The following is an 11,499-nucleotide window of genomic DNA, read 5'->3' as shown; positions in this document are numbered from 1 at the left end:
GTGGAACAATAAATCCCTAGAAGAAAAAAAAGGTTTGTCCCAGATGTTCCAAAAGAGTTGGAAACACAAGTGAAACACAAACAGTAGCTAGTAGAACTCAATGTACTTTCCACATTTCATTTATTCTCCATCTCCAAAACATCTTTAGAACATATTGACAATATTACAGATTACAAGAGAATCACAATGCAGAATTCGATGTCCAAAATTAGAAGTGTTCTGTAAACAAGACAGAAATAAAACTAACTACATTTAAAAATACATTCTAGCAGATCAAACAGCAGATATCTCAGGCTAGCTCCAAGGCATACATCCTAAACAGATGTCAACAAACAATAGCCATCTGCACCCCTTTGTCCCATGTCTGTCAAACAATGGGAGGAGTGAGCCTCTTTCAAATCAATTGATTGTAAATCAAAGCCTGATTCACACATACAGGACAAAGCTGAGCTGTACTGGTTACATATCACAGCAAGCTGGAAAGGACAATGTGATTTGTTTTTATCCAAGCCAATGCAGTGGGCCTACGGTTTGGGTCAGCCATAAGTTATTGGGAAAGTGTTGTTCCATGCTCCAATCACAGGATGGGTCTAGGCTGCTGGGTCAGGAGGAGGCCGAAGCGTTTCTTCAGGGTCACCCGGTGCCTGGAGAACTTGTCATCAGGCGAGAAGCGGGCAGGATGGGCAGAGCTGGTGGGCTGGCCCAATAGATCCACCTTCTGTTGAGCCACGCCATGGGAGAACGTGAGGAAAGAGGGGTGAGAAGAAAAGAGATAGAATGAACAAGTAGCTTGTATAACTTGTCACATAGCTAGGATGTTATAGTGTTGGACAGGCCCATTTTCTACATACAAGTTGTAGGGTCAGAAAAATAAGTTGTTTGGATACCTGGACCAATCCTTTGAGAAGCTTATGAATTGCATAATTAGTTGACGTGCCATCGAAGTAGGACATAAACACTAACGTTAGCTAACTAGCTAGTTAATCAGGACCTAGATACAATAACGCCATATAAAGTCCTAACTTACACACAATGTAATAACACATTCCATGAAAAATGCATTAAAATACTGAAAATATGTAGCTAATGTGTATAGAGCAGACACGATTCTATTCCACATTGAATACTGCTAAACGTTACAGTACAGTAGTTAAATAAAATAAATAAAAAGTAACTTTAGCTTGCTAACATACCTTCAGTGTGTAAACTCTCTCCCCATTCTCGTTCAAATAGAACTGCAGGAACATCGTGGTAAATAACTTGTGCTTTTTAAGAAATTTACTGCACCGACCAAAGTGGACTTGTTCACTTTTATTTTACAGAAAATGTATCTATAACGTTCCTGCGCTCCACGTGCAACTTTTTTCTCCTTGGTAGAAACTACAAAGCGGATATCCGTAAGCAAAAGGATAGCTCTTCCGCAAAGCAAATCGGGAAAATGAGTTTTATTTGCAGTCCTCATACTTGAAAGAGTTTTCGTATTATAATATTTTATAAACACAGTCTGTACAACATTATTATCATGTTCTGTTTATATATTCGTTTTTGTTGTCCCCAGAACGTTTGATCATCGTAACTATCTGAGTTAGAATCAGAACTCGAAATGTTTATTTTCAAAACAGAATGAACGAAAAATGCAAAATGATAATTTGCGTGTGCGCACAGATTGCAAAACATCGTCCAAAACAAATGCCATAACAGGTGAGTTTTTTAATATATATATATTATTTGACAACATGACGGAATAGCCACGGTATCATTAGGCTTCTCAAGTTTTTCTGATATTTAATCAAATTACGCAGTGGGATATCAATGTATTTTCCCTATTATGCTGGCTTTAAATACATCAGATTCGCCAGTCTCAATCATAAGAGGCAGCCTGTCTGTGATAGTTTATGACACTTACAAAGTTAGCTTTATTACATAGTTTACATAGTTGTTTTCGATGCAGCTAGATCAGTGATGTCCTGGGTGGGGGGGAGACGACTCAGTCGGGGTCTCGTCCAACCCGGGGGACTGGGACGACGACGACTCAGTCGGGGTCTCAATTTAATGTTGCTAGTTAGAATAATAGAATACACAAGGTGCAATTTAGAAATTTGGTTGCGCATTAGCAGTCACTCAATTAGCCCATGTCAGCATTTTTTAGATTGGTAAATTATTCAAGCTACCAATCAGCTATCTACACTTGTAACCTAGTAAGCATGGTCGAATTAGTCATATTAAAATCATATTAAAAACTGCAATCATTTGCCTCCACCCTATGGCAAAATGTGTAGAATTGCAGGAAATTAGCTGTAAAACTGCAAATGGTAAAATGAGTAGAATTGCAGGAAATTAATTTATAAAATAGCAATACTTCTCTCCGCCCCATGGCATAAACTAGTAATTGTTTTGCTCATGGGTGTGGGTTCACAGACCCACGAGCCGCTGCAGCCAATCATAAAGAGTTCTGTTTTTTTGTGGCCCCAATCCCATCAAAGTTACCATCCCTGAGCTAGACTAGTTGTAATAGTCCTATTTCAGGGAGAGATTGAGACGCTCACTGACTCTCACTAAACAGAAACTCCCAAAGCTACAGTAAGTTTAGCATGAAATCAAATACTGTATGTTTTGTTAGGTGAAGAAATTCAAATTCTAGACCGATCCACTTTTGAAACAACCCCACAACCCACTTCTTTACCCCAGGAGGAAGGAGAAGGAACATCATCTCCCATGGACCTTGGCGATACAGAGACAGCATCCATACCAACTCCTCTTCCTCATACAGACCCGGATGAATCAAAGTCTGTAACGGTACAGCGAGCAAACCCAGACTGTAGGGTGGACTCGGAAAGGCCCATGTCTGAGTCAGAGCCACCACCTCAGATATTATGGGAATCACACCCTGCACAGACGGTGTCTATTTCTCCACTTCCTGACATAGACCCTGAAGAATCAGAGTCAGTTCTGAAGCTGGAGACAGCCCCAGACACTGAGGTGGACCCTGAAAACACAAACTCTGACTCAGTTCCATGTCAGACACAAGAGGAATTCGACTCAGCACAGAAACCATCAGAGCAGCGAGATCCAGTCCCAGGTTTGATCCTGCTGACTGATCTCCCCTTTCCAACTGTGTCAGAGACAGCACTGTGTCTAGTACCACAACTAGACCCATGTGACATGAGGGGCTCTGAGGATCCCATATCTGCTTCAGAACCACCTCAGATAGACGAGGGACCAGACCCTCGCAGGAATGAGCTGGCGTCTATGCCCAGGCCTACTCCTCATCCTCACATAGATTCCAGAGAGCTAGAGGCTACGCTGAAGCTGGGGCCAGACCCAAGCCCTGACACAGACTCAGAAAACCCAAGATCTACAACAGAGACACCGCCTGAGCTACAAGGAGAGCCCGACCCAGCCGAGATACCATCAGAGCAGCCGGCCACAGCATTGACCTCTATGTCTGAATCGGAGGTTGACCTGGCCTCTCCAGCTGTATCAAGTTCAGTGTCATGTGTTGGACAACCAGACTTGTGCAATGGGATGCGATCTGAAAATCCCATCCCTGCCTCAGAGCCACTTCAGTTAGAGATAGAAAAATGTCCTGATCTGGTCCAGATACAGGCTAATGATCCTCTCCCTCACCTAGACTCCCAGGAATTTGAGCCGGTGCCACCTCATAAATCCGACCCAGCACAGACAGGTCTACAGCCAAAACAGCCAGCCCCAGTCTCACTGACTGTCAAGACTGAGCCCGGTCTCTCTTCTCTGGCTATATTGTATCCAGCAGCATACATCCGACAAGAACCAGGTGTAGAGACTCTGCAGTCTGACTCACAGGGGAGGGACAGAATCATTGAAGGCTCCCACCTGCGATGTCTCCAACCACAGTCTCAGTCTCTCCCATACTTTCCACCCATACAATCACCAACATATTCACCCATACGGCCTCAGCAGTCTCCATCCATATCGAATGGCCCTTGTCCGATGATCTGTCACTCAATCCTTATCCCTAGCTGCCCTCCTCTGGATCTCCCACCAGACTTTCCTTCATATCACCCCCAGATTAACCATAACTGCCCTCAACCATGCCCTAATCGCCCCTCACTGACCCACCAACCGAGGACTAATTTCCTCTCACTAGCCCCCCAGCTACGCCCTAACCACCTCCAACCACCACCGCACTTCCAGCTCAGCCCATGCTTACCCGGTCCTCTCCCTGGGATGGCTGGTTCCATCCCTGGTTCTATCCCCAGCCAGCCCCCACCTCCCCAGGACTGGTGTCGCAGCGAGGGCTTCTCCTCCCGGGGGATGTTTGAGAACTACAGGTGGTGGCAGAACCTCCGGGACATGGCCAGCAAAATCTACCCCGACAGTGGACCTGACGCAGAGGCCCTGGCCTGCTTCTTCATGTGAGTTTTGGGGTAGCGTCTGAAATGGCACCCTTTTCCCTATGTAGTGCACTATTTTTCATAGAGCCCTGGACAAAAGGAGTGCACTCTATAGGGCACTTTCCATCCCCCTTTCCCTTAACTATTCTTGTTTAGCTAGTTTTTATGTAAACTCTTGCTCAGTGACTTGGTGCTGTGTATTGTTTTGGTAATACAGTCTTTATTACCACGTAATAACTGAATATAAATAGAAACCTTGTATCTTATTGACCTTTTATTTAAATATTTGCACTGTCACTATGCAGACTCACAGGGCCCTACACACTCACACACACAGTGTCACTCCAACACACACACAAACACACACACCATCATCTGCTCACTCACACATAATATGCATTTATACTGACTCTACACACACGCACACCTACTCACATACAAGCTGCTGCTACTCTGTTAATCTTATATCCTGTTGCCTTACCCCAATACATATCTACCTCCATCACTCCAGTATTCCTGCACATTATCAATAAATATGGTATAACTGACCCTGTATATAGTATGCTTACTAACTTCTTGTGTTCTTCATATTTTTATATCTTGTGTTTTTGTTCTACCTTGTTATTAATAGTATTACACTGTTATTGATTACTGCATTGTAGGGTTTTGAGTTAGCAGGAAAGACATTTCACTGTACTTGTGCATGTGACATTAAAACTTGAAAACGAAAAGTCTCTGAGTAGAGGACCCGTGAGTGAGAGTTGTAGAGGGTTTTGTTACAGTTTTGGCTACATAGTTATTGACCGTGATACCCCTAACCCTGTGTGTGTGTGTGTCTCTTCAGTCCAGTGATTCGTTCCCTCTGTCTCCAGTACCCCTCGCTCCTCTTCACCCAGGGCATCAGTGTAGCAGTGGCAGAATGGAGGAAGCTCTCCAACTACGACCGTATGGAGTACTACCACTTGGCCCAGAAGTGAGTCCACAGTGTGTGTGTGTGTGGTGCGTGTGTGCATGTCAGTCCTCACAAAACACAAGATGTCATTCAACTTTGGAACAGTTTTTAAGACACACAACTTTTGAAAGAAATGTTAACACTGACATGCCATCCAATTATTACCCTCACAATTTGTACAGTTTTGTAACTCCCATAGCTCTGCACCTAAAGAGCAATCTGGGATTGGTTCATCCATTTTTATACTTATATTGCCATTGATTCCATCCCCCAGATTGCTCCTTTAAATGTGCTTTTCGTGTTAACGTCAACAGAATGTTCTCCTCATAAAAGATGGAATGTTTGATTAGATGATCAAATAAGTGGGTAACTGCATCATTGTGGAATTACATTTAAGGCTACTAACAAAGATACCCTACTGAAGATATAAAGCTATGAATCATGTGGAAAGAGTTTATCAATTTAGATTCAATTTACATTAGTAGTTTCAAGTCTTAATGTCACGTGCACAAGTGCAGTGAAATGCCTTTCTTGCAAGTTCTAAACCCACAATGCAGTAATCAATATCAACGTAGTACTAAAAATAACACAAGGTAGAACAAAAACACATGAGAAAAAAAAATAAGAACACAAGAAGTATTTAAGCTATACTGAACAAAAATCTAAACACAACATGAAACAATTTCAAAGATTTTACTGAGTTACAGTTCATATGAGGAAACAGTCAATTTAAATAAATGCATCAGGCCCTAATCTATGGATTTCACATGACTGGGCAGGGGCGCAGCCATGGGTGACCCTGGGAGGGAAAAGGCCCAACCACTTGGGAGCAAGGCCCACCCACTGGGGAGCCAGGCCTAGCCAATCAAAACGAGTTTTTCCCCATAAAAGGGCTTTATTACAGAAATACTCCTCAGTTTCATCAGCTGTCCGGGTGGCTGGTGTCAGACATGTACATTTTATTTTTATTTTTTACATTTAAGTCATTTTAGCAGACGCTCTTATCCAGAGCGACTTACAAATTGGAAAGTTCATACATATTCATCCTGGTCCCCCCCGTAGGGAATGAACCCACAACCCTGGCGTTGCAAGCGCCATGCTCTACCAACTGAGCCACACAGGACCATTATATATGTAATGATCATGATCAGCTTCTTGATATGCCACACCTGTCAGGTGGATGGATTATCTTGGGAAAGGAGAAATGCTCACTAACAGGGATATAAAATTGTTTGCACAGAATCTGATCTCTGCGTATAGAACATTCCTGGGTTATTTTATTTCAGCTCATGAAACATGGGGCCAACACTTTACATTTATTTAATTTTATTTAACCTTTATTTAACTAGGAAAGTCAGTTAAGAACAAATTCTTATTTACAATGACGGCCTACACCGGCCAAACCCGGACGACGCTGGACCAATTGTGCACCGCCCTATGGGACTCCCAATCACGGCCTGATGTGATACAGCCTACATGCTGCATTTATATTTTTGTTCAGTATGTATATATATATATACTGGGTCTGTTCCAGTACCATATTTACAATGTGCAGGGATACTGGAGTGACAGAGGGAGAAATGTATAGGGGTAGGATATATGATAAACAGTAACAGCAGCGTATATGATGATTGTATGTGAGTGTGTGTGTGCGTGTGTGTAGAGTCAGTAAAAATGTGTGTGAATGTTGTGTGTGTGTGTGCGTGTGTGTGTGTGTGTGTGTAGAGTCCTGTGAGTGTGCAAAGAAAAATGTAAATACAAGGGTCAACTCAGATAGTCCATGTAGTCATTTTGTTAGATATTTAGCAGTCTTATGGCTTGGGGATAGAAGCTGTTCAAGAGCCTGTTGGTGTCAGACTTGATGTACTGCTTGCCGTGCAGAAGCAGAGAGAACAGTCTATGACTTGAGTGGCTGGAGTCTTTCTTGGCCTCCCTTTCACACCGCCTGATATAGAGGTCTTGGATGGCAGGGAGCTCAGCACCCAGTGATGTACTGGACTGTTCGCACCAGCCTCTATAGCGCCATGCAATCGAGGGCGGTGGTGTTTTCATACCAAGCAGTGATGCAGCCAGTCAAGATACTATCAGTGGTGCAGCTGTAAAACTTTGAGGATTTGAGGGCCCATGCCAAACCTTTTCAACCTCCTGAGGGGGTAGAGGCGCTGTCACGCCTTCTTCACAACTGTGCGCGTGTGGAACATGTTAAGTCCTTTGTGATTTGGACACGAGGAACTTGAAGCTCTCAACCCGCTCCACTGCAGCCCAGTCGATGTGGATGAGGGCATGTTCTACCCCCCCTGTTTCCTGTCGTCTGCGATCAGCTCCTCCCTCGATCAGCTCCTCCCTCGATCAGCTCCTCCCTCGATCAGCTCCTCTCTCTCTAATATCTCTGAATGTAATTAGATTACAGACACTTTTAGCTTGTCAAAAAATGCTGTTAGTGGCCCTAAATGCCATGGTTGCATCCTAAATGGCACCCTATATGCTATAAAGTGGTAGTATATACTATACACTTCTTTTGACCAGAGCCCTATTGGCCCAGTCAAAATTAGGACACTATGCATGCGAAACGTGAGAATTGGACGACCTGGTAATTGATGCTCAGTTTCTGGTTGTTTCTCATAATATTTTACCAATATAGTAGTGCACATACGTTTTGATCACGTTAAAGTACGTTGGGGAATAGGGTGTCATTTGAGGTGTCTTTTGTGTGTGTGTGTGTGCGCGTGTGCTTGATCAACTCTAGATTCGTGGAGCTTGAGGTGGAGGAGGTGACAGCTAAGGAAAGGTCAAAGGTCATACAAAGGTCACCGTCAGGGACAGGTCAGAGTGGAGCCCAGGCTGAATTGAAAGGTCAGGATTCCTGCATGCTAACTACCACTGAGAGGTCACAATAGGTCACCAGCAATTTCACAACATTTTCCGGATTGACTAACCTTCATGTCTTAAAGTAATGATGGACTGTCATTTCTCTTTGCTTATTTGAGCTGTTTTTGCCATAATATGGACTTGGTTTTTTACCAAATTATCTTCTGATGGGCTGAAACGCATTAAGAAGGAAAGAAATTCCACAAATGAACTTTTAAGAAGGCACACCTGTTTATTGAAATGCATTCCAGGTGACTACCTCATGAAGCTGGTTGAGAGAATGCCAAGAGTGTGCAAAGCTGTCATCAAGGCAAAGGGTGGCTATTTGAAGAATCTCAAATATAAAATATATTTAGATTTGTTTAACTCTTTTTTGGTCACTACATGATCCCATATGTATTATTTCATACTTTTGATGTCTTTACTATTATTCTACAATGTAGAACATTAAAGAAATTAAGAAAAACCCTTGAATGAGTAGGTGTTCTAAAATGTTTGACCGGTAGTGTATAGTTAATTATATAGTTAAAGTGATTAACCAAAAAGTGAATTAATCATTTGTATCAATGAATAAAGCCACATGGTGTGGAAACTTTATGATGATCTCTCTCTCTCTTTCTCTCCCTATTTCTCTCTCTCTCCCCCCTCAGCAGGTTACACGGGGAAGAGCAGTGCCACCACGTCAGCCAAAGAGACAGAAACCAAATGCAACACAAGAGTTAACCAAGCCAAAGACAAAACTCAGAGGGCCACTAAGAGTGGCAGTGGTCCTAGAGTGTCCCGTGGTCGCCAACTAGGGAAAGTGGACATCAAGGTATTGACAAAGTTACTGGAAGCTAAACTTGTAGGATATAGACACTGTCCCAAAATGACCCAGTCACTCTTGTCAGATGCTTTAGTTGCAGTTAAACTTTGAGTTGGCATGGCCGTGTAGAAAGTTAAACAAAGGCAAACAATTTGTCTTCTTTCCTTAAGGTCCTGGAGGAACGTGCCCTCGGGGAGTACACGGCAGCCATGGAGGCCCTCCTTATTGACCCCACTGGGGTCAGGGAGAGGTTAGAGGTCAGAAATCAAGAGGAAGAGGGGGATGAGAAAAATAATGATGAGGGAGGAGATGGGGAAGGCTCGTTCACAGAGTACCTAAATGAGCTGTGCAGTCAGAAGGAGTTTGTCACTAAGGTAATGAACAGACAAAGGAATTGATGTGATGTATATTTGTCTTACAATCATAAGCATTTCCTGGTGGATTCTGTCTTTTCAGTCTTATAAATCGTATAATTTTATGATGGATTTTGAAGGTAACGGACAACAGTTGAGAAAAAATAAGAAACCTGCACACTGCTCTTGCTGGTATCCCTGCTCTCTATTAAGCTTTACATATTGGCCTCAAGGCCTTCGTCAGAGCTTTTGTGAGTGTTTGTAATTTGCAACCTTATGTAGACATTGCTCCACCCACATCCGTTCAATGCCCCGAATTGGGTTGGAGTCGAGGGAAAATAAGCAATTGTTACCAAATATAACAATGTGCATTTCATAAGTATTCTGATAAAGTGTGTACATAAAACGTATTAAAAAAGTCTTATCTAAGGGCGTCTCTTTTGCACCTACATGTACAGACAAACCATTTGATACGAAATTTGATCTGTTTAAATTCTTTCGCAAAATTAAACTTAAACATGTGTTTTCCCAAAACACTATTTCTGGCCTAGAAACCCAACGAAGAACTGGTACCCATTTTATGCCCAAAAGCAAATTCTGTCCTATGGTTAACAACTCCTCGATTAATACCTATTGTAGGTTAGTGGAACAAGAAGCCATGTCAGTATATACGAGACAAACAAACCACATTCAGAAGAACCTCACCAGGACAGAAGAACATGTTTGGTTATCAAACCTGCAGACAAGGGCGGTGCTGTGGTTGTTTGAGACTATGAAAGATATTCAGAGACAACTCAGTAATGAACGTTTGTGTTGATCCCACACAGGTGTTCCAAAGGGACATTAGCTCTATTCTGGAGCCCGATTTAAACAACCTTATATCATAACCTGAATATGAATACCTTTGCCATAAATGTGCCATACTTCCATGCCTGTACATTTTGCCTAAATTAGGGATTTATCCAGGCAGACCAGTGGTTGCAGGAATAAGCACAATGTTAGAGCCATTGCTGAACTTTGTTGACTCTTTTAATTAAATCTCATGTGCAAGCATTGCCATCATATGTGAAAGACTCTACAGACTTCATAAATAAGATTTCACCAATAACGGGATTAACAGAAGACAGTATTTTGGTCACATTAGATGTCAAGAGTCTATATACTAGCATTCCCCACACGGGGGGGCTGGCAGCACTAGCTCACTATTTGAGAGACAGAGATACTAACGAATATCCACCAACAAACTTTATTCTAGAGCTGGCTGAATATGTTTTGACGTATAACTATTTTAGGTTGATGATGAATACTACCTCCAAACGAATGGAACATCGATGGGCTCCACATTCGCTCTGAGCTATGCTAACCTTTATGTGGGTCAGTTTGAAGAACGTTTTGTTAACAATGAAAATGAAAATCAATTTTTGAATGATGTCCTGAAGTGGTATCGATATATTGACGACATGTTTTGCATATGGGAAGGAGCGGGAGAAGAGCTGTCAGACTTTATGGCATTACTCAATGACATTGACCCCAATCTCAAATTCACTATTGAATGTGACACTAACTTGGTCATTACCTCGATATGTGGATTGAGAAATCAAATGGAACCCTGTTTACCACTCAGTACAGAAACGAAACGTACATAAATAGTATATTACAGAGAGACAGATTCCACCCTGAGCCATTAAAAAGAAGACTTCTAAGAAGCCAGTTTTTCAGACTTTGCCTTATATTCCACTCCACCGAGGACTGTCTAGAAAAAGCAGCGGAGATGTGCAAAATGTTTCAAAGAAGAAGCTACACTCCACAATGTGTGGATGAACCTCTTAATTTGGCGTTAGGGAAAACACGAGATTAACTACTACAAAAAAATACCCACTAGACACTAGAGCTAAAGAACACTCCGTAATGTTCACCACCACATATACTTTGAACTCGCGCAAAGTGGGAGATGCGGTCAAGAAACACTGGCATGTTTTATCATCGGACCCAGATTTTCCAGCTGAATTTAAGAACCCACCATTTATTGTATATAGGAGAGGTAGCAATTTACGCGACAAATTGTTCCATGCCAACAGCCAACCACTTTTACGCCCTCTTCTGAATGGTAGCTATAAATGCAGAGGATGCGCACAGTGCAACAATATG

At 42.4% G+C, this 11,499-nt stretch overlaps 2 protein-coding genes across 5 annotated transcripts; one reads left to right on the top strand and one right to left on the bottom strand.

Annotated features, from left to right (window-relative positions):
* Window positions 1–103: 103 nt before the first annotated feature.
* LOC111960093 (H/ACA ribonucleoprotein complex subunit 3) lies at window positions 104–1,384 on the bottom strand. Its single transcript, XM_023982002.2, has 2 exons — window positions 1,194–1,384; window positions 104–718 (listed from the first exon to the last, which is right to left on the bottom strand). The coding sequence occupies exons 1-2, from the start codon at window positions 1,245–1,247 to the stop codon at window positions 578–580; spliced, it is 195 nt and encodes a 64-aa protein (XP_023837770.1). The 5' UTR covers window positions 1,248–1,384; the 3' UTR covers window positions 104–577.
* On the top strand, window positions 674–9,780 carry LOC111960091 (histone-lysine N-methyltransferase 2D-like). Of its 4 annotated transcripts, none has more exons than XM_023981999.2 (6): window positions 674–757; window positions 2,689–4,394; window positions 5,218–5,346; window positions 8,072–8,178; window positions 8,847–9,007; window positions 9,169–9,780. In XM_023981999.2, the coding sequence occupies exons 1-6, from the start codon at window positions 734–736 to the stop codon at window positions 9,394–9,396; spliced, it is 2,355 nt and encodes a 784-aa protein (XP_023837767.1). In that variant the 5' UTR covers window positions 674–733; the 3' UTR covers window positions 9,397–9,780. The 4 variants fall into 4 exon arrangements, with proteins under 4 accessions (XP_023837767.1, XP_023837766.1, XP_023837769.1 ...); XM_023981998.2 differs by having other exon boundaries at window positions 8,844–9,007; XM_023982000.2 differs by lacking the exon at window positions 674–757 and adding an exon at window positions 1,434–1,701 and having other exon boundaries at window positions 8,844–9,007.
* The last annotated feature ends 1,719 nt before the right edge of the window (window positions 9,781–11,499 follow it).

The sequence above is a fragment of the Salvelinus sp. IW2-2015 genome, linkage group LG37 (genome assembly GCF_002910315.2).
Source record: "Salvelinus sp. IW2-2015 linkage group LG37, ASM291031v2, whole genome shotgun sequence".
NCBI classification, from domain to species: domain Eukaryota; kingdom Metazoa; phylum Chordata; class Actinopteri; order Salmoniformes; family Salmonidae; genus Salvelinus; species Salvelinus sp. IW2-2015.
Note: the sequence above shows the minus strand (reverse complement) of the source record. Positions and strands in the feature narration are given on the sequence as shown.

Excerpts from the sequence above, each read along its gene's own strand:
- LOC111960091 (XM_023981998.2), top strand. The coding sequence starts at position 734 with ATGGGAGAACGTGAGGAAAGAGGG. Across the intron at positions 4,395-5,217 it reads GCCCTGGCCTGCTTCTTCAT|TCCAGTGATTCGTTCCCTCT; the intron begins GTGAGTTTTGGG and ends GTGTCTCTTCAG. Across the intron at positions 8,179-8,843 it reads AGCCCAGGCTGAATTGAAAG|CAGGTTACACGGGGAAGAGC; the intron begins GTCAGGATTCCT and ends CTCCCCCCTCAG.
- LOC111960093 (XM_023982002.2), bottom strand. The coding sequence starts at position 1,247 with ATGTTCCTGCAGTTCTATTTGAACGAGAATGGGGAGAGAGTTTACACA. Across the intron at positions 719-1,193 it reads AGAGAGTTTACACACTGAAG|AAGGTGGATCTATTGGGCCA; the intron begins GTATGTTAGCAA and ends GTGGCTCAACAG.